Genomic DNA, 24,948 nt, shown 5'->3' with positions numbered 1-24,948 from the left:
TGAGAGGAAGAGAGAAGAGTCCACCAAGTAGATGTCATCAGAAGTCTGCAGATTAATAAAGTGTTGGTGCCCCAGAATTACAATAGAGCACAGGAGACATCGAGTGTAGAAGAGTCTTTATTACAGTTCTTGATTTTATTATAATTCTAAAATGTTTGTTGAATTCTTTTTAACACTTCCAAGGGACCCCAAGAACTCAAATGGAAAACCACTAAGTACTGCTATTAACAAAGTGGGTTAAAATAGTTTCAGAATAATTTAAGAGGCGCACGCTATTTTCTTAGCTTCAACGCGTAGCTGTAGGGGCTGGCATGTGGCATAGCAGGTAAAGCAGCTGCCTGCAATGCCAGCAGACCACATGGTGCAGGTTCATGCCCCAGCTGAAGCATTTCCCGTTCAGCTTCTTGCTAATGGCCTGGGAAAGGCAGCCGTGCATGGCTCATATGCTTGGGCCTCTGCCACACACAGGGGGAGACCTGAAAGTAGCTCCTGGCTCTTGGCTTTGCCCTGGCCAGGCCATCTGGGGAGTGAACAAGCAGATGGAAGATCTCTGTCTCTCCCTTTTTCTCTGTAACTCTGACTTTCAAATAAATAAATAACTTTTTTTTAAAAAAAGTGTAGCTGCAGGGTAACTTGTATTTACTGAAACTTAGCATGTGCGGCGCTATTCTATGCACAGTGTGTGTCAGTGTATCAGTCCTCACACTAACCCAATACGTTTATTATTTCCATTTTTCAGAGGAGGAAATAAAGCCGCCTAAGACTCCTCACAATTACTAGACTTGCCCACAAGTTCACATTTTAACCCTAACGATCGTGAGAGGCTGTTTCGACACATGTCCTGTGAGCCTCAGACAATGCCAGGCACTGCCAGATGCTGACTTACAGAGCTGAATGAGACAAGGCCCTGCGTGTCTGAAGCACGTTGTCACAGGGTGCCCATTTTCTCAGTTTCAGATGTCACGCTCATCAAGCCATTTCCATCCCATTCATGTTTCGGACATAGTAATCATAGCAAAGCCGGGATAGCTGTTTCTCTATAGAGGTTTTCATGGTTCAAAAAAGTGAAAAGACCGTTTACAGGAGGGAGAAAATGTAAATCATAGGAATTTTCAACCAGAATATACAAATATATATATAAAAATACATATGAAGAATTCTTACAACTCAATAATGAAAAATAACAATTGTTAAAGTCAGTGGAAGATCTGAGTAGACTTTTCCCTGTAGAATAAACAAATGGCCAGAAAGCTCATGAAGAACTTGAGCATCTCTAACCACTGGGAAAATGCAAAACAAACCCAGGGTGATACCCACTAGAAAGTCAGATAAAAACAAATGAGGCAAGGATGTAAAGAAATAGGCACTCCCATTGCTGATGGGAATTGAAAATGGTACAGCCGCTTTAGAAAGCGGTCTGCTGGGTCCACGGTGGGTTACACAGAGGGTTACCATATGACCCAGCAATCCCACTCCCAGCTATGTTCCCAAGAGAACAGAAAACATACATCCACAAAACACTTCCCGGCAGATGCTCACAGCAGCATGAGCTGTTTCAATCACAAAGTGGAAACAAGCCAGTTCTCATCAAATGATGAGCAGATAAACAGCATGTGATACCTCCACACGATGGAATACAATGTAGTGGGAAAAAAGAGCAGAGTAGTGATGCGTGCTACAACACAGATCAACCTGGAGATCATGGTGCTCCATCAAAGAAGCCAGACATGAAAGACCACGTGTTCTGCGATTCTGTGTATGTGAAATGTCCAGACTATGAGGGTTACATAGGACCGAGGGATACAGGACAGAAAGTAACTCTGTTGGGTACAGAATTTCTCTTTGGAATGAAGATTTCTAGACGTGATGGTGGAAATGGCTTCACAGCTCTGAATATATAAAATAAGTTTTGCACTTAAACTTGTAACTGGCTTGTTCTATTTTAACTTGGGCACTTCAGTAAAAATAACAGGGAGCCTGCTGACCATTTGAATCCACCAAATTTCAGGGCCTTTCTATTTAATTCCAAAGGAAAAAATAATGATTCCATTCAGAAGTGGTGAGTAGACTGAGCAATGAACGTTAAAAAGCTCTTTATCCTGTAATGTGAATTCTGTTTCATCAATGTGCTGAGTATAGCAACAGGTACACTACTGAGAGCATTCACTGTAAGATCCTTAAATTTTCAAATTTTATATGTACTTACTTTGTCTTTTTTATCAGTTATGTAAGAGAGAAAAAAAAAATGAAGACAACTGGAAAAGCCAAAAAGTGCTGATTCAAAAATATAGATCCCATATTGAAAAATATGCCTTCCATTTTTTTTAAATTATCTTCATGAAAGTTGGCAGATGATTTCCAAAAAGTTACTTCCACAGATGTTCTTCTCCATTCAAGGCCTGACACAGTAACATCCAGTCAATATGAGGTATCATTTATATGAGGGTACTCAAAAAAAATCACGAAAAAACAGAACTTCAAACATAAGCTTATTTTGGTGCAAAAAATTTTGAAATCCATGCATAGTTTTCCTTATAATATGCATTTTCCCTGTGAATTTTGGAAGACCCTTTGTAGCGATACGTCATTACTTTTTATGACTAAATAACCTGAATAACTAAATCTAATCAGGTTTCACAAACTCTGTCATGAATGGATTAGTGAGCCACTGTTACTGCTCACATGGAATCATTGTTTGCCACTGTGCCTAGAACAATGCCCAGTACATAGTAGGTGTTCTATCAATATTTGTTAGATAAATAGGTTTCTACAACTTGTATGTTGCTTTCTCTGTCACTCAGAGGCTATCATTTCTCAGGTGTACAGACTAGTTTTTCTCCTAAGCTCAGCACAATATTGTTCATTACAGCAATATTCACAGTAGCCAAAAAGTGGAAACCCAAATGCCTGTCAGCTAACGAGTGGATGAGCCAAGCACCCACAGGGGCACTGTTAGCCAGCCACAAAAGCAACCAGGGCTGACACACGCCAGAGCCTGGCCTTCCCGGAGCAGAAGCTGTCACCCTCTCAGAGAGGGCTGGGAGCTGGCAAAGGACATCACAGATTGACTCCCTCCTCCCAGTAACCATGAGACCGCGGGCACAGCTTCAAGAAATGTAACTGAGGCTTTTAAAGCTGGGTTTTTCAGGGTATAAAGAAGCTGCCTTTTGGCAATGTAATATCAAAGAAAACATCCTTCAATGGAAGAAATGAAAACATCCTTAGGATAGTGCGCATCCCAGCAGTTAGAGTTAGATTTCTTTACTACCCCAGTCTCTGTTGATCTCATAATAACAATGGCTGGTGTCCACAACAAGCTACCTTTGAAAATGTAAGCTTTCTCCTATTAGCATATTAACTTAAGGAAAATCAGACAGAGAATTTCTGTTTGCTTACTAACAACTTGATTCCCATGACGACAGTTAAGTGCATGGGATGTCCGTGTTTCCCATTCGATTTGATCTTATTAAAAACATTGGTGTTGTGTTTTATTCTGTGAAAAAGGAATAAAAGAGTCTTCATCCATTCCTTGAGGCAGGAGGTAATTCCAGGAAGCTGCTTGACTGTGGCTTTCTGCTGAGATACAGGCAGTGACTAAATTTATCTACTTCTGTGATAGGCAAGACTTAGATCATTTTGCCAAAAAAGGAAATTTTTCATTAGCTTCGTTTGAATATGTTTAGTGACACCTCAGATCTCTTGTAAAATAAGGCTCAGCATGAGGTGAACCTAGATTGCAAGGTCAGTTTCTCATTCCAGTTCTTCCTTAGAAACATGATGTGAGCTAAACAGATCCATGTATGATCATCCCTTGGTATCCACAGTGATCTGAAAATCCACAGATACTCATGTCCCTTACATAAAATGACATGGTATTTGCATATAAACCTGCAGTACCATACGCTTCACATCGTCTCCAGATTACTTACCATAATACACTGCAAATGCTATGTGAATAGTTGCTGTACGGTGCTGTTGAGGGAATTGTGCCCGAGCGAGTGCTGATACAGGAGCGCCACACGCTGATAAACTCTGGAGTCCTTTATTGCCAGCGGTCGAGAGCAGGTTCATGCCCTAAAGAACTCTCATCCCCGAAGTTCAAAGCAACAGGATTTCTAAAGGCAAAAACCACAAGGAGGGGAGGGGGAATACGTGGTTGCCAGGGTCAGGGGAATACATGGTTACTAGGGTTAAGCTGACCTAAAGCATATGTGAAACTATCAATTACAATCTTGACAATCCCAATTACAATCTTGACATTAGTCCAGGTGTTAACCTAAATCATATGTGGGACATAGACAAATTACAATCTTAACATTAATCCAGGTGCAGCCTATCTGTTCTAAGCTTGAGCAGCCAAGCTAGGGGATTTCTGTGTTTTGCCAAACCGGAAGTAGTGTGCTCTTACTGTCTGAGTTTTAGACCATAGTTAGTTTCAGACCAAAGTCTCACAGCGGGGGGTGCTTTCGCAAGAGGGAGTCTCTGGTGTTCTAAAATGGAAACGCTGCTGTCAAGGTGTCACTTCAGAATGACAAGAATACGCACATTTTATCCCCAGCTGTTTTCCATCTGCAGTTGGTTGAGTCCACAGATACTGGAACCTGTGGCTACAGGGGACCTCTGTGTCCGGTCTCCCCAGACCCCTCTCAGGAAGTTCTCTTCGCCTGGGAGTCCCCTGACCTTTCTCCACACAGTGTTGCAAACCCTCTCCCTGGAGAGCATCTAGGGGGACTGTGGGGGTTGATAGGATGCGAAGCTGTGAGATACACAGTGGAGAAGCAAAGACCCCAGGGCTCCCAGTGAACAGCAACGGAGCTGAATGCACCAGCGGCCTCATTCCCTTGTTCCAGTGCATGTAAGTGACACTGGGGGATTTGCAGGGTTTCACACAGCAGTATAATTGAAATTCAGTTGGGTTCAATTCTTTTAACCCCAAACTCAGGCTTAAAAAAACAGTCTCTCTGGCCTGGCCGGTGCCGCGGCTCACTAGGCTAATCCTGGCCTGCGGCGCCAGCACCCTGGGGTTCTAGTCCCGGTTGGGGCACCGATCCTGTCCCGGTTGCTTCTCTTCCAGTCCAGCTCTCTGCTGTGGCCCGGGAAGGCAGTGGAGGATGGCCCAGGTCCTTGGGCCCTGCACCCGCATGGGAGACCAGGAGGAAGCTCCTGGCTTCGGATCGGCGCAGCACATGGGCTGTAGCGGCCATTTGGGAGGTGAACCAACAGAAGGAAGACCTTTCTCTCTGTCTCTCTCTCACTGTCTAACTCTGCCTGTCAAAAAAAAAAAAAAGTCTCTCAAAAATATGCTAAGATTTACTATTAAGTGCTGTTTTGCAGATGTTATTCCTAAGATTTATTATATTTGAGACATGATTAATCATGGTTACTTAAAGACAGCCTAATGGTTCCTAAAAGGGGAAATATGTGCTACATTCCTTGCTGATTAAATTTATCAAGAAAGCTCAGTGAGAAGAAGCCCTGGGGGGAATAAAAGCTTCTGCTGTATGGAATATAATAATTGCATCAAGTTTACCAATTACTTACCTATCCCCCACTGTTCACTCTCTGGCCTTGCCCTGTCCTGTTCATTCTCTCGCCTTGAACTTGGTAACTACCTGTAGAATGCAGTTATGAACTGGAAAATTCTAGCCCAGCACCATCAAATAGCAGAAGATAATCTCATGACTCAGTTTGAATAATTTTAAGGTTAGCACTTTTAAATATACATATATATATAGAGAGAGAGAGAGAGACCTCCTTTAGAAGATGAGTGTTCACTGTTTACAAGGAAACTAAATGCTGTAAGGGTACGTCACAGAAGTACAGAAGTCATAAGAAACACTCTGCTTGGTTATAGGATCCTGTATATTCTAAATAGAAGTGCTAAAGATAAATCTGTTCTAGTAGTACTCACTGAGTCAGGTTACCAATGATTTCTAACATCATCTACCTAGTAACTAAGCAAATGGCTATGAGTGTTGTAGCAGTGTTACTACAGAAGTTGTGTTTGCTGTAGTGCCTATAAACCAGATACTTTTCTCACACCTGTATTGGATCCAGAAGGTTCTCAATTGTGATCAGAATTGTCACAAGACCAAAGTGTTTTTGATAACAATCCCAAACTAATCTCCCCTGTGCTAGATCCACAGAAAAGAAGCCCCATTCTAAAGCAGATGCTGGAAGTTGTCCCTCTTGATGGATCTTACAGAAAGGGGAACTTAAGAAACAGGTTAGATGCAGGTGCAGGTGAGAGGGTCATAAAGGATAATCCCTCAGAAACTGACTTGGAGCCCTAGGCGTACAGAGCTATCAGTGAGTGGGGCTGAGCAGACCTGAGGAGAGGACTGGGTTCAGTCACTTTGAGGAGTTGAGGAAAGGATTTTTGCACCACGGATTCCCTGGTGTCAGGGAGACACTGGATGTATGATTCTGGAGCTCAGAAGAGAAGCTTGTTGTAGAAATGCACAGGTGAGAGCTGTCAGCTCTAGGTCCTGGTGGGCACCATGGGGATGTCTGGGCTTGACCACAGGAAGAGGACAGAGGCCAAGGATGCTGCTGCTGCCAACCCAGGGAGAGCAGGGGCAGCTGCCAGAAGCGAGGTCACCTGTGCCCCTGCATTCCAGTCTGCCCTGGTCTCCCTGAAGACACCCCAGCCCATTCTCTAGACATTGTATGTCCAGGCCAGATAGGAGAGTGGCCATCATTCCCTGCGGGTAGCTTCAGGTGATGGTAACTTCTTTTAACAACCACCCTTCGGCTCACACTAACCTTGCAGCCATGCAACCCCTCAGACTTCCCCAAAGAGCAGCTGCTAAGTCAGCTGCTGCTTTTACACTCAGTGATGATCCTTCATTACTCTTGCTATTGGAATCCCCATTGTTGTAGTTATTGGTTCCCCCAATACATCCATGGAGTCTGATTTCTAACACTTACAGATGTGTGGTCATGGGCACGTTACTTAGCACCCTGGGCTTGCCATTTCCTGACGTGTAAACTGGAGATACTGTGGGATCCATGTCGTAGGGTTGGTGAGGATGAAATGAGTTAATTCATGGAACGTGCTCAGAACCAACCCTGGCACAGAAGTGCTTAATAAACGCTGGTGGCCGTGACCATCAACACCAGGGGTTCATGTGATGATTTTCCGAACAAGCTCACCTAACCAGCACGTGGCACAATGAAAACTATGGAACACGACATGGGAACGTGGACAGAAGAACTGGCTTCAAACTGCAAGAACAGCCAAGGACCCAAATGGGGAAGAATAGAATAGAAGTGAGCAGAAAAGGGTGTGTGAGCCCTCTATTCCCACTTCAAACAGATTTCTTTCCTTTTATTGGTTTTGTATATTCCATTTCTAGTAAAGTTCCATTTGAAGAAAAGATTCTTCTTTAGCTAAGGGAAAAAAAAAAAAGAATCCTGGCTGTGCTGCTAACTTGGATAATGGCCTAGCCCTCAACTAAAGTCAGATTCAGCAAAGCCTTGTTATGTTATGTGCAAGAGCACCTGCCATGTACCACTGGGGAAAAGGAATAAGCGTTTTCTGCTTCCAAGTGGTTCCTATGGTAATGAGAACCTGTGCACACGGACCCCATGCCAGGCATGAGCCCTGTGCTATGGCTGGTCACCATCCAGAATACAGAAGGCTCCGTGGAGAAGGCAGCTTCGGGAGGCTAGCAGGCCAGCAGACCGCAGCAGAAGTAGTGTTCACAGAGGGAGGGGTATTGTGCCCATCCTCACAAAGAATGAGCAGCGTCCACGCTACAGTCTGGTTCCACTGGCACAGGAAAGCAAAAGAAGGGAGCCAGCATGCTGCATACAGGAGCTGAGCCTCCACGCCAAGGCTCTGGAGCAAGAGTGACGTCATCAGAGCTGTGTGTTGAGAAGATGCGTGTGGCACCAGCACCCCTTGTGCAGGACCGATTGGCAAGCTGTCAGAGGAAGCCCGAGGGATGCTGACACTCTGGGTTAGAAGGTCTCTGAACAGAACTGGCTCTCAGCATTCATTTTCAGCCTAGCTTCTTAGGGCAGATTGGGCCTTCTTATGTTGTGTTACTTCTTTTTTGGAGGAATCTTTCTAAAGAGAAGAATTACAGCTCACAGTGCTGCTGTGGGAGAGCATGCATCTTTAAAGGGCATAACACACAGTGAGAGTTTCGATGTTCGCCCGTGTGTGTGGGTCCCAGCTCCTCAACATTCTCTGCCTGCAGAATTGAATGACAGCTCAGCCTGTCAAATTCGAGTGTGAGTGAAGTTCCTTGGATATTTATAAAACATCAAAAAGATAGAATCATGTCAGCAGAAGATAGGACTTTTTATTATGAAGCCACAGTTCGATTTCTGGAGAGAGAATTGCTGGCAACTCATCTGCGAGCTGAAAAGCCACGATTCCAGCGTGGTGGTGCCACGAGGTTGTTCTCTCACCACTGCAATACCTGCCACGGAAGTTGTAGTCCCAAGTTTGAGAGGCGAGCCAACATACAGCTTTAGTTTTTTTTTTTTTTTTTTTTTTTAGTGTTTTGATATATTAACTACCCATGATTTCAGGTTCCCCTGAGAAAATGGACGTTAGTCGTGCAAATAAAGCAAGCCCTAGTCTCAGTTGGTAATTGACGTTTTGCTGGGTTTTAGCACCCTGGCCAGATAACCCTCGTTAAGCCTGCCAAATTGAGAGCTTGGATATTTTTCACGTGCAGCTCTCGGCCAGCCTAACTACGTCAGTATAAATAATCCTAAGAAAGTGCGTGTGCACACTAGTTTTATTAATTTGATAAACATGTTTAAAAGCCTGGTGGGTCGCAGCGCAGAAAAAGTCTGCCTGGACCGCTAACGGACGGCGTCCAGCTGCCAAGTCTGCGTTGGCCGGCTGGGACCCCGCCTCCGTCGGAAATACCCGGAGCCGTCCGTCAAACATGCCCCGCCCCCCGGCCGCCCCTGGCGCCGTCGTCCGTCACGCAGGGCCCACCCCTGGCGTCATCCGACCCGCAGGCCCCGCCTCTGGCGCCGTGCTCTGACGTCACCGTCTGCGCCGCGCACAGAAGAAACAGGAAGTGGGACCAAAACAAAGGAGCGGCGGCCGGGAGCGGACCTACCTCATCGCCTCTCGGTTCCGCACCCGGCCCAGGCCGCCGATCCTAAGGAGCGGTCTGACCATGTCCAACATGGAGAAACACCTGTTCAACCTAAAGTTTGCGGCCAAAGAACTGAGCAGGAGTGCCAAAAAATGCGACAAGGAGGAGAAGGCCGAAAAGGCCAAAATTAAAAAGGCCATTCAGAAGGGCAACATGGAAGTTGCGAGGATACACGCCGAAAATGCCATCCGCCAGAAGAACCAGGCGGTGAATTTCTTGAGAATGAGTGCGCGGGTGGATGCGGTGGCTGCCAGAGTCCAGTCGGCGGTGACGATGGGCAAGGTGACCAAGTCGATGGCCGGTGTGGTTAAGTCGATGGATGCGACGTTGAAGACCATGAATCTAGAGAAGATCTCCGCCCTGATGGACAAATTCGAGCACCAGTTTGAGACGCTGGACGTCCAGACGCAGCAAATGGAAGACACGATGAGCAGCACGACGACGCTGACCACTCCCCAGAACCAAGTGGATATGCTACTCCAGGAAATGGCAGACGAGGCCGGGCTCGACCTCAACATGGAGCTGCCGCAGGGGCAGACGGGCTCCGTGGGCACGAGCGTGGCGTCGGCCGAGCAGGATGAACTGTCCCAGAGACTGGCCCGCCTTCGGGATCAAGTGTGAGGGCAGAACCACTCCGAGGTTTCCTGGCTGTGGCCGCCGAGAGATGCTCCACCCTGGAAACTCACCATGCCAGAATGCTGACTTGCCCTTCTCCCTTTGGGTTTACAGCCCTCTCCGGATGTAATAAGAAAGTCCAGTCTTTTGGCAACTCTTAACAGGATTGCAAATTTCTGTATAGCTTGTGATGATGTGTATTTTTATAGCTGCCTTTTAACAACTAGTTAATTTGGTGTATATGGGTCTTTCTCGAAAATTTGGTCAGAGCTCTAGTTTCTGTGTGTTCAGTTTTCCACCCGTAATTATCAGACTGTAATTTAACTTAGTATGATTGACAATACCTGGAATGAGAGACAGTGTGTAAAAATCAAAGAGGGGAAATGATTAGTTTGGTTACATGGCTATACACCCCTCATTCAGTGATTGAATGGACAGTACTGCTTCTGTATGTCCTATTTATTTTTCCCCATCAAGAAACACTGCAATTGATCTGTTCTCGTAACTTTTACTAAAATTATCTTAGGACTTCCGTGCATAATGCTTACTGTTCACATTCTATAAATTCATGTGCTAATTGTATAGCTTGAAAAATACCACAAAACTTCATTTGTTATCAAGAAAAATTTCATTTCATTTATATTTTATGTTTACTACGGAGGGTTTTTTAAAAGACGGAAGGTTTAACATTGGACAGTTTGTTTCAAGCAAACTTAACCCGTTTCTAGTTGTTTTTCCCATTTCAAACTTTAGACTTATTACGAAGTGTGTTAATTAGCATGGCAGTCATATGACTCACTTCAGCATTGCCAAAGAACTGTTGATTGCTTTGGGGAAACCCTTGGGACTGTGTGTGTTTAGGTTTTGTTTTGACTTTAATAACCAAAAGTAGAAATAAAATTAGAACTGCGTTTTAAGTTCTAATTATTTGCATTTATTATTTTGTCTTAAAGCAACAACTCTTTAGGAGCCTTGATAATATAATTTGGAATGTTTTATATAGCCATTCAGATCTTAACTATAAATCTAGCCAGCTGGAAGTCTGGGAAGAAGGAAAGGGGTAGAATTGGAAGGGCAAAGATGGACTAGAACCCGGCTGTACCCGCTTTCTGTCATCCCAGGAATGTCGTGTGTATTCTCTGGCTGAAGTATGAGGCGTGTAGCCCCTACCTTCCCATAGCCTCAAAACATGGACAATAGCAACTTGCTTTTGCCTTGGCGAGAATCCTTTACATTAACCTAAGCTCAGTTCAGTTCTCCCTTTCCTTCACTGGAAGATTTCTCCGTAAGAGAATGCCACTGTTGCAGAAAATAATTATAGGGCTTCCTCCGTGTTCTCTGCAAGATTCATAATCAGGTGTGCACCATTGTAACATGTTTTCCAGTGTGCCTGAGTGTTTAGGAAAATAAAAAGTAACGTGTGCTGAGGAGGACCGACCTCTTGTGTGTAAGTTGTGTGATCTCTGCCTGGGTGTTGTTCCGAAGTCTGCTTGAGGGGCCACCTGTTGATTGTGTGATCAGCATCTGCTCCACAAAGGCCCTGTAGAAGATGCTGTGTCTGTCCACCCGCAGGGCCGTGTGACAGTACAGCAGGAGCCTTGACCCCTCTCTAGACTGAAAGAATTCATTACAGCCTCAAAAATAGCTTAGTGGGGAATCCTTTGGTAAATTTAAGTCCCTTTTATAATGCAGATATTCCCGACAAATATATTTTGTGAGATTAAGCAATGCTTGTATATGCTTGAACTTTCTTAAAATGTTCACTTCATACTATATGAATGTACATTTTTACGAATCATAAATATTATTTTCAAAAGCACTACAGGCCCATGAATTATTTCCTCACTTTTGGAGTTGATAAAACCCTGAAATGTAAATCATAAATTTATCAAATAAATAATTTTAAACCTTATGTTATTGCATATGAGTGTGCATCCTATTTAAAGGACTATTTAAGTATTCAGAGACAGATTTAGTTTTTGAAAGCTTTGTGTTTTTCCAGACTGGCTCTCAGTCTTACTCCCAGAATTTGTGTTTGGTTTGCATGGGATTTTCATGTCTATTCCTTGGAGCCATGTCTGTTACATCTTAACCCTAATCGTTTCATGACAGGAGTCTTACTGAAACTCCTCAAGGTCAAAGACATATGAAAGGTTCCAACTCTTAATGTTACCACGTAAATAGTGCTATTTTCCATGTAACTGCTAGTACTACTTTTAGTCGTTTATCTTTTATTTTTCTACCCTCAAATGCACAATGTCTAATGTGAATTTAGAATTAATGGGGAGGCCGGCGCCGCGGCTCAATAGGCTAATCCTACGCCTTGCGGCGCCAGCACACCAGGTTCTAGTCCTGGTCAGGGTGCCGGATTCAGTCCTGGTTGCCCCTCTTCCAGGCCAGCTCTCTGCTGTGGCCCGGGAAGGCAGTGGAGGATGGCCCAAGTGCTTGGGCCCTGCACCCCATGGGATACCAGGAGAAGCACCTGGCTTCTGCCTTCGGATCAGCGCGGTGCGCCGGCCGCAGCAGCCAATGGAGGGTGAACCAACGGCAAAGAAGACCTTTCTCTCTGTCTCTCTCTCTCACTGTCCACTCTGCCTGTCAAAAAAAAAAAAAAAGAAGAAGAAGAAGAATTAATGGGGAATACTACTGTGGGGTGGCATACAAATTTAACTCCTTCACTTTCAGTTTATTCCAATTCAGGAACCCATATGATCTCCGCTCTTTTTCTTCCTGAAGGAGTGTCAGATTAACTGTGTCTCCTTTAAGCTCAGACACTTAGCCTACCCTGCTGTCTTTGATTTGGAAAGGACCCCTAAAGTAAGCACTGGCAACTGGTATGGAGGTCAGCTGGCCAATCCCACAGTGAAGTGAGGATTTTGTGTGCAATACACACAGTACCCACTTGGGGGCAGTTCTGCAGCCAAGATTCAAAACTCAGGGCCTTCAGTACAACCAGCAAAGGGCTAGTGACAAAAAAAAAAAAAAAAGAACAGGCTCTTGTAATTTTGTTTTTTAAATCAGCTGGCTGGAATTAGCAAAATGCCTGCCTCGTTTTCCCGGGTGTGTTTTCTGCAGCCATACTGTTAAGTTCCATAGGGAGTCTGATCGGTGTCTGCCTTGGTCTGGGCTCCTGGGCCTGGTACAGCACACAGTGGGCTGCTGGCAGTGTCTCCAGGACAGAGGCATCCTTTCCAGGGTGCTCTTGCTCAGGTGGTGCCCAGAACTCTGTGATGACAACAGACGCAGGAAGGTGAAACCTGGGCTGAGCTGACCAGAACCCTGAGGATGGACCCCTTAGAGCATTCGTCCAGTGTTTCCCCCTGAGTATACAGTCTCTCAGCTGAGTAGTGTGAGGATAATCAGTTCCACAGTGTTTACTCCGAATGAAAACAGTAAAAGATTTAAACCAGGATGTGTCAGGTGCCGGCTATATGGGGCTTCTTTCTAGAAATAAAGAACATGTTTTGCCCTTAAATGCCATTCAGTACAGTTAGGTAGACAATACATACACACACACAAAATGGATATGGGTGCATTTTGTTGTAAAAGTTCATCAAATGAACACTGTAGTGCACTGGACACATTATTGTATTTTACACCTCATCTTTTAAGAAAGGGCTGAATCACAGTATCAGGCAGCTCGCAGCACTGAGCACATCAGGAACTGGTACAGGGACAAAGGGACAGCGTGTCCACGGCAGGTCGCCGTGGCTTCTAGGAGCAGGCAGGGTACAATCTTGAGTTTCAGAGGGAAGTCTCAGGGTCTGAGAAGTCGTGCAGACTGGATAGGAGTGGGGGAGTTTGACGACATAAGAGGGGAATGGAGATACTGGACAGCTGGCAAAGAGCGTGGAAGCCAGGTGGAAAGGGTGGGCTCGCCTGAGGAGGGAAGCAGGTGCAGCAGTCATCAGAAACGGTTGTCCACGTGGCCCAATCAGAGCACAGAGCGAGGCATCGGGGAAGCAGGCAGGGCTTCCTTGGACTTTGCTGACTGATCTGGGGAGCTCGTCCAGCCGCAGAAGCTGAGGCAGGGGGCCTGCAGCCAACGCCGCTCCTGCTGGTCTGAGAAGCCGCTTCTAGAAGCGGAGATCTTAACCCTGGCCGCACATTAGAACCACCTGGTAAAAGGCGGCAGCAAAAAGTTCATGGAAAATGAAAAGATGTGTTCATTTTGACACTAGAAAAATTTGAAATCCATGCATTCAAAAAATTCATGAAAAATGCATATTCTGAAAAAACCATGCATGTATTTCAACATTTGCACCAAAATGAACTTATTGCTATTTTTTTTCTTTTTTGAGAGGCAGAGTTAGAGAGGGGGAGATGGGGGTGGGGGAGGAGAGAGAGAGAGAGAGAGAGATTCCATCTGCTGGTTCACTCCCCAAATGGCTGCAGTGGCCACTGCTGGGCCAGGCCAAAGCCAGGAGCCTGGAGCTTCTTCCGGGTCTCCCACGTGGGTAGCAGGGGCACAAGTATTTGGGCCATCCTCCACTGCTTTCCCAGGCCATCAGCAGGAATCTGGATCTGAAGTGGAGCAGCCGGGACTCCAACCAGCATTCCATGTGGGATGCCAGCATTGCAGGCAGTGGCTTTACCTGCTACACCACAGCACGGGCCCAAACTTGTCTTTTAACTCTGTTTCCACGTACTCTTTGAAGTATTCATATGCTTTATCACCACTTGGGTGATATTTGTCTCCATCAATATCTTTATATCGTGTAGATGAGTATCATGAATTAAATTTCAACAACACAGTAAGAAAAACTTTTTACTTGCCTTGACAGAATTCTAACTTGCAACGTATTTTCACCATAGAAATCAAGTATATCTCAATTAAATGTAGTTGGTGCTTTCCCTCACAGCCAGGAGTGTGAGTATAAAGGCCTTTAGCAGAATTGTTTGCATCTTTTCCTAACTCTCCTTGAGCCTATTCCCTGGCCATAAGAATTCTGAGACTTTGGATTATTTTAGTAGGGAAAAAGACAACAAGTGGGATAAAAAACATGAACTGTGTGGTTCTGGGTTTGTTTTGTCAGTACCGAGCAGAAGAGGGATCTAAATGATGAGAATAAAAACATTTCTTCAGGGCAGGAGTTGTAACGCAGCTGGCTGAGCCACCACTTGGGATGGCTGCATCTCATATCAGAGTGCCTGCTTCAAGTCCCGCCTCTCCTGCCTCCGCTTCCAATCCAACTTCCTGGGATGGCAATAGATGTGTCTGGGAGGCAATAGATGATGGCCAAGTACTCGGTTCCTGCCACCCCCGTAGGAGACCTGGATGGAATTCCTGGCCCCTGGCTTCAGCCTGGCCCAGCCCTAGGTGTTTGGGGCATTTAGGGAGTGAACCAGCAGATGAAAGATTTATTTTTTTCTCTCCCTCTCTCTCTTGCTCTCTCTCTCTCCCTCAGCCTTTCATATACATTTTTAGAAAGAATATCTGCAAATATGAACATTCCCAACAATGACAGGAAATAATGAGAAAATCAGAATAAAAATTGTTTCTGGCTACTGTAATTTGTTGCATCCATAATGCAAGAGATTTGTTACCACTGTAGTTTGGTGTTGCTGGGAATTCTTAGCTCTGCTTAATTTTTCTGCTTAGCCTGCAGGGGCATATTTAAGGAGACTGCATTTAACCTTGAAACTGTAGTCATATGGAAAATTCTGGAAGACTCTTTTAAAATTCATCTCTAGATATGCAATCTTAGGAGCTTCAGTTTGAAGAAGCACTTTTACGACATGCTTGGAAATATGCCAGTTTAACAAAGGTGGACAGACAGAGCTCTCATCTGTTTGTTCACAATGGCTAAGGCTAGGCCAAGCCAAAGCCAGGAGCCCAGAACTCAAGCCAAGTGCCCCATGAAGGTAGCAGCAACCCAGGTACTTGGTCCTAGGAGGTCTACACCAGCAAGAAGCCAGAATTGGAAGCTAGAACTGGAACCAAAGCCCAGGCACTCCAGTATATCCCAACCACCAGGCCCAACACCCACCGCTGCCACCACCTACCTTCTTTATTCCATAATGTCTTTGAAAGAACTGGGGCAGGGGTGGGTGTGGCACTTTCACATTCCAGGATGAATTTTCACATTTTATTCGCATGGCACAAACCTGAACTCCACAAACTCAGTATATACAGCACCAGCAGCCATTCCAAACGTGCTCTTGGAAATGCTCCATGAGGCCTCCCAGGTGTCCCCAGAGGCCAGGAAGCAAGGGTCACAAATCTGCATGACAGCTGAGAGCCATCCTGAAGATTAGGGGTGGGGAGAGGCTGCCACCTCTCCTTTGTCATCACACCTCAGAGTCACTTCCCTTTGATAGCGTGCAAAAAGAGACTCCCACCAGTTCTTTTGGAAGGCAGCCTTTAATCAAGAACTTCAGATGTATTTTTTGTTAACCATCCCTCATTTTTTCCAACCTAAACTAGTTATTACCATATGAATAACTTCACCCACCTACCTCTACCTGATGTGCATCCAAGTTTAAATTGGTTGCTTCCTAAATTCTAACTATAGCCCCAGGCTTCATTGTCAGTTATTAGTTCCATCCGGCCCTTCTCATCACGGCTGGCTTGTTTCTGTCCCACACGCTCAGTACTCTCCTGTCAAGAGGGTGGACCATCTCTGAATCAAATTGCTGCCGTGCACGTGGCACAGGGGAGAGCTTTCTCATCCCTGGAAACCAGCCTGCAGGCCCAGCCAGACCGCAGCTGCCTTGTCTTCATCAGAGGCTCCGAGGTCTTCTTGCTCCTTCCCTACGAGCTGCTCGGGAACCGTCTGTCCTGCCCTGGAGCTCTCCATTCCACCAAACTCTGAGCCCCCAACCACTGAGCCACAACCACCCTGTAGGTTCCAAACAGAGCCTAACTGCAACGACGGGGCCCCGCCCTCCCTCCAGCTTCCCAGATGGCCCTTCCTGGGCACTTCTAGCACTACTGCTGCTGCTCCTTGGGGCCAGCTCCACGCCCCTTCTTCAGGTAGGGACACTGGCACCTGCCAAGGTTTCCAGTGCCTCTTCCAAAGAGGTCACCAGCAGATCGGGGGTGGGAAGGGTGGTCCTTGGGCTTCTCCGCGGCCCATTCACATGACAGACAGAGCCGTCGCCGACACAGGCATGCATAGCCTTCCCACCTCGGAAATGACTGCAGCCCTGCCTGGTGAGGCCACCACCGCTTCCTGTCCCCTGAAAAACCGTCGCTCACACTGCGGATCCAAGCCTGCCCATCAGTTCCACTTGTGGTTCACCTGCCTTGGGGGCGGCTCTCGCTACAGCCCTGAGGCAGGTTTTGTGCCAAAGCAATGGTATAGGGACGGAAGCTGCGGGAATGCCACGCCCCTCACCAGACCCTCCTCGCAGGCTGTCTTTAGCCTCCCAAAAGGAAAGAGTTCAGCTGGGACTTGGGCCCAGCGCTTCATTAAATGGCCACCTTTGCTCCTGTAGAGGAGGAAGGGAGCTTCCTCCACTGTCGTGGGTTCTGTGGAGTGAGAGGCCCAGGACAGGTTACCAAGAAAAAAGCATTCAGCTTGCACTGCCTAGTTCTTTGGGAGCCTCCGTAAGAAAAATGAAAACCCAGAGCAGCATCCAGACCTCAGAGCTGTGTACCTTTCTAATAACAGAAGGGTGAACTGTGGAGGAGGAAGAGTGGGGTAGAATCGGCAAAGCTTCTAGGGGCAGGACGGGGGGGCAATGGGGGTGGGGAGCAAGTGCACTGTTTAAGTGACTTTACACAAGTCCCTTTGGTAATAAGAACTCACTCTTTGTCCAAGCACTTGGGGACACCTGCAAAGGCACCAGCTCACAAGGACTGGCAGGTGAGGCAGCAGATGTGGGGTGGCTGCTCTGAGTCCCTCCACCTCTCCCATGTGCCTGCTGAAGTGTTGCAGGACCCTGCAGATTACGGGGGGCACCCCCTCTGCTGTGCAGAAGGCCCGCAGGCCCAGGGCTAGGGGAATGCACAGCTGCCTTCAGTCCTATGCGCAGGCAGGGTGGGTGGTCGGCCGCATCCCCTCCACCCTCCGGTCTGTTCACACCAGCTGCCTGCACCCCTTGCTGTCTCCTCTTCTGTCCAGGAGCCTCTGCCGCCCCTCTCTCCCCAAAAGTGTCCTTTGCTCGCCAGTGAGCCAGTTTCTGGCTCTTCCATCTTGAAATTCTCCCTTGTGTGTGCTGTGGGCTGGGCCTTGCAGCCGTGGGATGGGCAGGGCAAGCCATTCTTCATTCCACAGTATTTTCCCAGGCCAGCACTTGCACCAGGTGCGAGGATGTGACAGCCAACAGGACAAAGACCTGCCCTGTGGGCCTCGCTTTCTGGTGGAAGAGACAGAACATAACAGATCCACGAGCAGCCATGCAACATGTTGGGGTGTGGTAGTGCTTTGTGGGACGGCACAGCCAGGCTGGCACAGTGACTGCAGGGGCACCTGCTTGAGACAGGTGGGCAGGGAGGGCTTCCCAGGAGGCCAGGTGCAATGTCCCCCTCAGTGGAGAGGGGAGAAAGAGCCTTGCCTGCAGCCTCCGAGTGGGAAGAGAGCCCTGTGTCGGTTCATTTGCGGCTGTCCCAAGATGTCCTGCCACTCAGCTTGCTTCTCCCACCTTTGAATTTGTGACACAGATCAGATTGCTGGGATCAGACGTAACCCTGATGACCTCATCAAGTGTGCACACTCACATGGCTATATGCATACAATCACACACAGTCACACTCACACACATGCATGCACACTTGCACGTACAACACACACACATTACCCACAGTCATACTGACAGCCAGATGCACTGCCACACAGCTACACTCACTTGCAGCCAGATGCTCACACAGTCACACACACTCGCACACGGTCATACACACACGCAATCATATAGAACACAACTTTGGCTCAAGGCCCATTTGTCACTTCCTTGTTGAATTTGCATCGCAATGCCTTCTTGTGCTAGAGTAGCCTTGGAAGGGAGGCCTCTAGCCCCTCCCCAATTTCTCAGCAACCCCCAACCCCAAGCCCATAGGAGTGGGCAAGAGGGAAGGCACGTGCGAAATAGATGTGTGCATGGATACACGTGTCTGTACAGAGGTGCGGTCCCTTTGGCCTCAGGTGGCAGTGATGTGCCACCCAGACAGATGCTTGCCCAGGAGAGAAGGGAAGAAGGGAAGCCCCCTGTCTCCACTGCGCTTAGGTGAATGGTCCATCAGCTACCCCGCCTGGGAGAAAGGAATCACAAACCCCGTCTGAACTCATGCTGCCTTTCTCCGCAGCTTCCTGGAACGGATCGACAGCGTCAGCCTGGTTGACTACACGCCCACGGACCAGGTAGGGGACGTCAGAGCCTGCCTCACTCCTTGGAAACTTTGCAGATTGACTTCCGGTTTTATTCGGCGATTATTCAAAATCCTGGAAGTGACTACTTCTTGCCAATCACTGCTGTGCTCCGCCAATATTCATGGTGGTGCCCCCAACTCTAAGCCTGTGGCTCGCTAGCCTGGAGATCCTTCATCTGCAGGCTGGGAATGCTTGGTCCGTGTCGACTTGGAAAGCTAAACCTTCCCTCCCAGCTGCACGAACGGCACCCATTCTGCTTCTGACCCTGGTGCAGGGCCGCACATAACGCAAGCCACTTTCTGGGTTGCTCCAGAGTGACTCCTTGGGGCTGAGCCACTGCAAAGCACCCAACTGCACGTTTGTAAGGAGTAGAGAGGGACTCTGTGCCCTTTTGACCCAAGGGCATCTGCAAACACTTGGAGAGCCCTGGGCTGCTGAGCTCAGGAGTCTCCGGATGCTTGTAGGGCCAGCAACCCCCACACAGCTCTGGTGGAAGATGATGTGACAGCTGTGGGGACCTGCTAGTCTGGAATCAGTCCCTCAGGGCTGTCGCTTATTGTGTTGAAACAACAGGACCACCTCTCGCCTTCCAGAATTGTAGCAGAGTGGCTGCCTGGCAGATACCAGAGAGGATTTGGTGGCCAGGAAAAGACCCGGACATGTTCCGAGGTGTCAGCTTTGTGCCTTTCTCATCCCCTTGGGAACATAACACCCTCAATCTTAGAATAGCAATAGTCAGAGAAGAGGGGGTAACCCTAAAATCCAGTACATCTAGTCTGTGAGAGCAGTTTGATTAATGAATGCACAGTCACACTCGCCCTGGGCTCGCCCTGCGTCCCAGCAGGAGGCTCCCAGTTGTGGCAACAGAACTTGGCAGCTTTTCTCCCCGGAGTACTAAGCGCTGTGGTTTGGTTGTCAGGCGGCTGACAGTCAGCAGGTGCATTCATTAGTAGCAGTAATAGTAATGATAATGAGGGTCTAAAGGAAAATAAAAGCATAGTTACCAAGTCTCTGAGGACCAAGCCAACACATCAGGTTTTCCCTGGTGGACAAGACAGCATTTGCCAGAGTTTTCAATTCCTATTGTTTGTTTTTTCTTACAATGGGAGAAGTGGTCATTTGAAACCTGCGAAGCTCATGGCTTCCCAGTAGAAATGACAAGTACCTAACTCTGTTTGCTTCCTTCCCTGGCCCCCAGGACCTCCTCAGATGCAGGGTTCTGACCTCAGGGATTTTCGAGACACGATTCCAGGTGGACAAAGTGAACTTCCAGTGAGTATGTGCCCGAGACTGTGGCCTGCTGCAGGGGTGCTGGGCGTGGAGCCCCAGGACCCAGCCCAGAGTCGGCCCTCATGGCCTTGGGGTGCCAGGGGCTCAGCCTCAGAGAGGGCACCCCTGTCCCCTCAGGGGAGGCGACCGAGGCTTGAAAGGCTGGGTTTTACGACTCACTTTACAGTAGAAATGACAGGGCCTGAGAGGAAACCTGCGTTTCCATGCTAGCTTTGATGTCGTTGCCCCACCCCTTTTAAATAATTTTTAAATTTTTTTAAAGATTTATTTATTTATTTGAAAGACAGAGTTAGAGAGAGAGGGAGAGACAGAGAGAAGTCCTCCATCTGATGGTTCACTCCCCAAATGGACACAACAGCTGGAACTGAGCCGATCTGAAGCCAGGAGCTTCTTCTGGGTCTCCCATGTGGGTGCAGGGGCTGAAGGACTTGGGTCATCCTCCGCTGCTTTCCCAGGCTCATTAGCAAAGGAGGTGGATCAAAAGTGGAGCAGCTGGGATTTGAACTGGCACCCAGTTGGGATGCCAGTGCTGCAAACTGGGTCTTTAACCCGCTGTGCCACAGCACCGGCCCTTTCTTGGCCTTTTTAAAAAGTCATTTGAGAGACACTGACATGCCACCTCCTGGCTCACCCCTCCAAAAGTCCACAGCAGCACGGGCTGAGCCAGGGCCAAAGCTGAGAGGCAGGAACACAGCTCAGGTCTCCCACACGGGCAGTAAGGATCGAACTACTTCAGCCATCAGCGCTGCCTTCCAGGTCTACATTAGCTCCTGAAGCTGGAGTCAGGAGCCAGAGCCAGAGAACGAACCCAGGCACTCCAGGGCTGGGCGTGGGCAGCCTAGCTGCTAGGCCAAACACCTGCTCCGTGACGACTGGTCCTTTTCTTAGAGCAGAGGCCTCTCCAAATGAACTCTCCCAGCGTCTGGTCTTCAAGGTGCACGGTCACAGCTTGAGAACGGGAGGCAGCGAGTTCTTTCTGTCTGCCGAGGGCTCTCCTGGGCTCCCCAAGCCGCAGCATCACTGAGTAACCCTCCTCCTTCGTTTTTCTCCTCGGTGATAGTTAATTCTCCCCTATAAAGGCTTGTGCATTGAGGGCTTGTTTCTCATTTCTCTCCCAAAGCTGTGACCCGCGCCCTCTATTCCTGCCCACCCACCCTGTCGTAGCAGTGTGCTGGAGGGTCTCCTGTGGCCTGTTTGCTCATTCCACTCTGGCCCCCTCACTGCCGTGAAATGAGCTCTCGCACAGCATAGCTCCCTCTGCTGAGGGGGGCTCAGCGGCCCACGGCTGCCTCTGCTCCCTAAAACCCAGACCCTGCCCGACACAATACGACCTGGCCTCTCCTCTGTGCTTCCCGCTCCGTGCCGCTGCCTGCCTCGCCAGGTTGGACTTAGTGAGCTCGAAGCTGTGTGGTCCTGCCTTCCCCAGTGCCTTTGCTCATCCCATCCTCTGAGCCCCAGGTGCCACCAGAGCTAAGCAGAGAGAGCTTCTCAGCTTGGGATTTCTGTGGCACCTGGTGGATTCTGTGGCACAGCCATGAGTCTCTACACCACACAGTGCACTACCAAGCTGGCGTGGATGATGGTTTTGCACATATCAAAACCAAGTCCCGGGCACAGTGGAATTTTTGCCAATCAAGTCTTACCCTACAGTCATGCTTCTGTTTAAAAGTATTCACTGAGTTGGGCATGGAGCCTTGGCGGTTGCAATGCCAATTAGGACACCTGCATCCCACACCAGAGCACCTGGGTTCAGTTCCCAGCTCCGGCTCCTGACTCCAGCTTCCTGCTGATGCAGACCCTGGGAGGCAGTTGGTGATGGCTCAAGTGACTCGGTTCCTGACACCATGTGGGAGACCTGGATTGAGTCCCCAGCTCCCAGGTTCTGCCACCAGCTATTGCCAGCATTTGGGGAGTGAACTAGTGGATGGGAGCACTCTTTCTCTCTCCACTTGAATAAATGAATAAGAAATGTTTTTGAAGTATTCACTAATCATCACAGATATTGCATCAAGCGCCTGGCAGAGCCTCCATACTCTCATGCAAAACATACAGACAGGCAAATAGAGGCTGTGGGGGTCTGTGAACTGCACACATGCACGTTTGGGCAGGGAGGGAGCTCAGAGCCAGATGTGCCTGGGAAGGGTTGGGGGAGTATGGATAGGTGCAGAGAAACTCCCCCAGGGATAGCAGCCCAGGAAGGGGTGCAGGCAGCTATGAAAAGAGGGTCTGGAGCCAGCCTGATGAGTGAGAGAAACCCAGAGGAAAACGGTGTGGCCGCCATGGCAGGGCCAGGCTGGGAGAGCCCGGGGCTGGGGCCCAGAGGTCTGCCCCAAATTGGGAAGGCGAGAGAGACCCCCTGCAGCTCCCTGGGCAGAGGTGCATGGTACCCAAGAAGGGTGTAGATGCAGACGGGTCCCCAAGAAGCCTGGCTCAGTGCTGCAGGCGACAAGGTGCGCAGGTGAGTGGAGGTCAGACACAGGGTCCTGAGAGTGGGGACAAGTCACAGCATCTGCCCCTGATGGGGACTTGCCTTGCACTAATAGAGGCCCCAGTGTCTGAGCCACAGGTGATATCAAGTGGAAACTGGTGCATTTATTAAGCACCCTGTGTGTCTCAGACTCTGTGCCAGTCACTCTCACCCCTGGACCCTGTAGGATGACAGAGAAGGGGCTAAGACTGGGAGGGGCTGCAGAACCTGGAACCAAAGATCTTGCAGCCAGAGCCAGAGCCCTCTAAGAGCCAAGGAGGAAAGCAAAACTATGTGCTGTGGGCTCTCAGGTCCCCCAAGTAATTGCCTTCCTGTTGCTCTTCCACAGTATGTTCGATGTTGGTGGCCAGCGGGATGAGAGAAGAAAATGGATCCAGTGCTTCAATGGTGATCTGATGCCCTTAGGACAATGGGGGTGAACACTAGCACTCACACTGCCCCTGGGTCTGCCCAGCTTTGAACTTGGCCATCTCTAGCCCAGCTAGCGCGTGAAGTAGAGCAACTGTGCTCCTTCCATAATCCATTGTGTATAGGACACTCATAAAAACTTACACTGAGCAGTAAGTATGTCATTTATAGTAACTTTGCGCCCATTTCAGTTACACCAAAACAGTCACAGAACTGAAAATTTGGGTCTTGACCAATTAATATGAATCTCATGAATAAAGAATGCCAGCATCCCAAGTGCACAGTTGTCTTGGGGGCTCCTCACTGTGCAGACAACCAAAGGCACAGGCCACATCCACGTCACCCCAGCAGGTCACAGCAGGATGTCATCGAGTGGCCCTGGGCTGCTGTCGGCTCTATGCTTGACCTTACCCCACAGTGGCCACCCCTGTCTAACTGGGATGCTTCCTCTCTCCTCCCCTCCCCCGCTCAGACGTCACTGCCATCATCTACGTGGCCGCCTGCAGCAGCTACAACATGGTGATCCGTGAAGACAACAACACCAACAGGCTGAGGGAGTCCCTGGACCTCTTCGAAAGCATCTGGAACAACAGGTCACAAAGCTCACCCCGGCTTGCAGGGCTCCTTTTGTTGAAGACGGGTTGACATCCATGTTTACTCTCCTCACTGACTAATTAGCCCGCCCAGTATCCAGACATCCATCACATGGGGACTATTCCTCTGTGAAGTCTGATAGGGCTCTGGGTTCGAAATTTCAATCTGTTTTGAAAGCCTACGACTATATCTCGGGTCCAAAATTGGTTTTTGTTTGTTTCCAAGGCTTAGTTTAGAGCGTCCACTCGTACTTGGATGATCCCTAGGAGTCCCTTACAGGGCAAGCATTTGGGGCATCAGTTAAGGAGCTGCTTGGCTTACCTGCATCCCATGTTGGAGTGCCAGGTTTGAGTCCCAGCTCCACTTCAAATTCCAGCTTCCTGCTAATGCACACCCTGGGAGGCAGCAAATGATGGTTCAGGTAGTTGGGTCCCTACCACCCACATGGGACACATTGAGTGTCAGGCACCTGGATTCAGCCTGGCCCAGTTCTAGCTGTTGCAGGCATTTCAGAAGTGAGCCAGCAGATGGGAGCTTGCTTGCTGTCTCTCCCTCAAAATAAATAAACAATTTTTAAAGATTTATTTATTTGAAAGTTACTGAGAGAGAAGGAGAAATGTTCCATCTGCTGGTTCACTCCCCAGATGGCCACAATGGCCCAAGCAGGAGCCAGGAATGCCATCCAAGTGTCCCACGTGGGTGGCAGGTTTCCAGGTATTTGAGTCATCTTCCACTGCCTTCCCAGGTGCATTAGCAGGGAGCTGGATGAGAGGTGGAGCAGCTGGGACTCAGACCAGCACTCATATGGGATGCCAGTGTCGCAGGCAGCAATTTAAGCAGTTTAACTGCACCACAGTGCTGGCCCCTAAATAATTTTTTTTTAAATTCCTTGAACAAAAATCACAGCGTAATCATGTTTGGAACTGCTGGTCTTATAGTGACGAAAGTGGTTATTTTCAGAAAGAAACATCTAACAACTAACTACATGCAATACACACATACACCATGCATCTTTTGAAGCATTTAGGAAGAAATATACCCAAAGAGGACAGGAAATAGAAGCTAAATGTTAGACCTGTTCAAAGAACCAAGCCAGCCAGGAATGAAGCTCTAG

At 48.2% G+C, this 24,948-nt stretch overlaps 2 protein-coding genes across 3 annotated transcripts in view; both read left to right on the top strand.

Annotated features, from left to right (window-relative positions):
• The window catches only part of GNAL (G protein subunit alpha L), a 177,845-nt gene that overhangs the window by 138,796 nt on the left and 14,101 nt on the right, over window positions 1-24,948 (top strand). For both annotated transcript variants that reach the window (XM_062201343.1, XM_062201344.1), the window contains exons 6-9: window positions 18,991-19,045; window positions 20,253-20,326; window positions 23,161-23,219; window positions 23,713-23,833. In XM_062201343.1, the coding sequence (XP_062057327.1) occupies window positions 18,991-19,045; window positions 20,253-20,326; window positions 23,161-23,219; window positions 23,713-23,833 (309 nt within the window). The remainder of the gene's footprint in view (window positions 1-18,990; window positions 19,046-20,252; window positions 20,327-23,160; window positions 23,220-23,712; window positions 23,834-24,948) is intronic.
• Window positions 9,031-10,667, top strand: CHMP1B (charged multivesicular body protein 1B). The gene has a single exon (XM_062201342.1). It carries the CDS (start codon window positions 9,150-9,152, stop codon window positions 9,747-9,749), a length of 600 nt encoding a protein of 199 aa, XP_062057326.1. The 5' UTR covers window positions 9,031-9,149; the 3' UTR covers window positions 9,750-10,667.

Source organism: Lepus europaeus, chromosome 9 (assembly GCF_033115175.1).
Source record: "Lepus europaeus isolate LE1 chromosome 9, mLepTim1.pri, whole genome shotgun sequence".
Classification (NCBI taxonomy): Eukaryota; Metazoa; Chordata; class Mammalia; order Lagomorpha; family Leporidae; genus Lepus; species Lepus europaeus.
This window is presented reverse-complemented; position numbering and strand designations above follow the sequence as displayed.

Bases quoted from the DNA above. Each gene is read 5' to 3' on its own strand.
- CHMP1B (XM_062201342.1), top strand. From the start codon at position 9,150: ATGTCCAACATGGAGAAACACCTGTTCAACCTAAAGTTTGCGGCCAAA.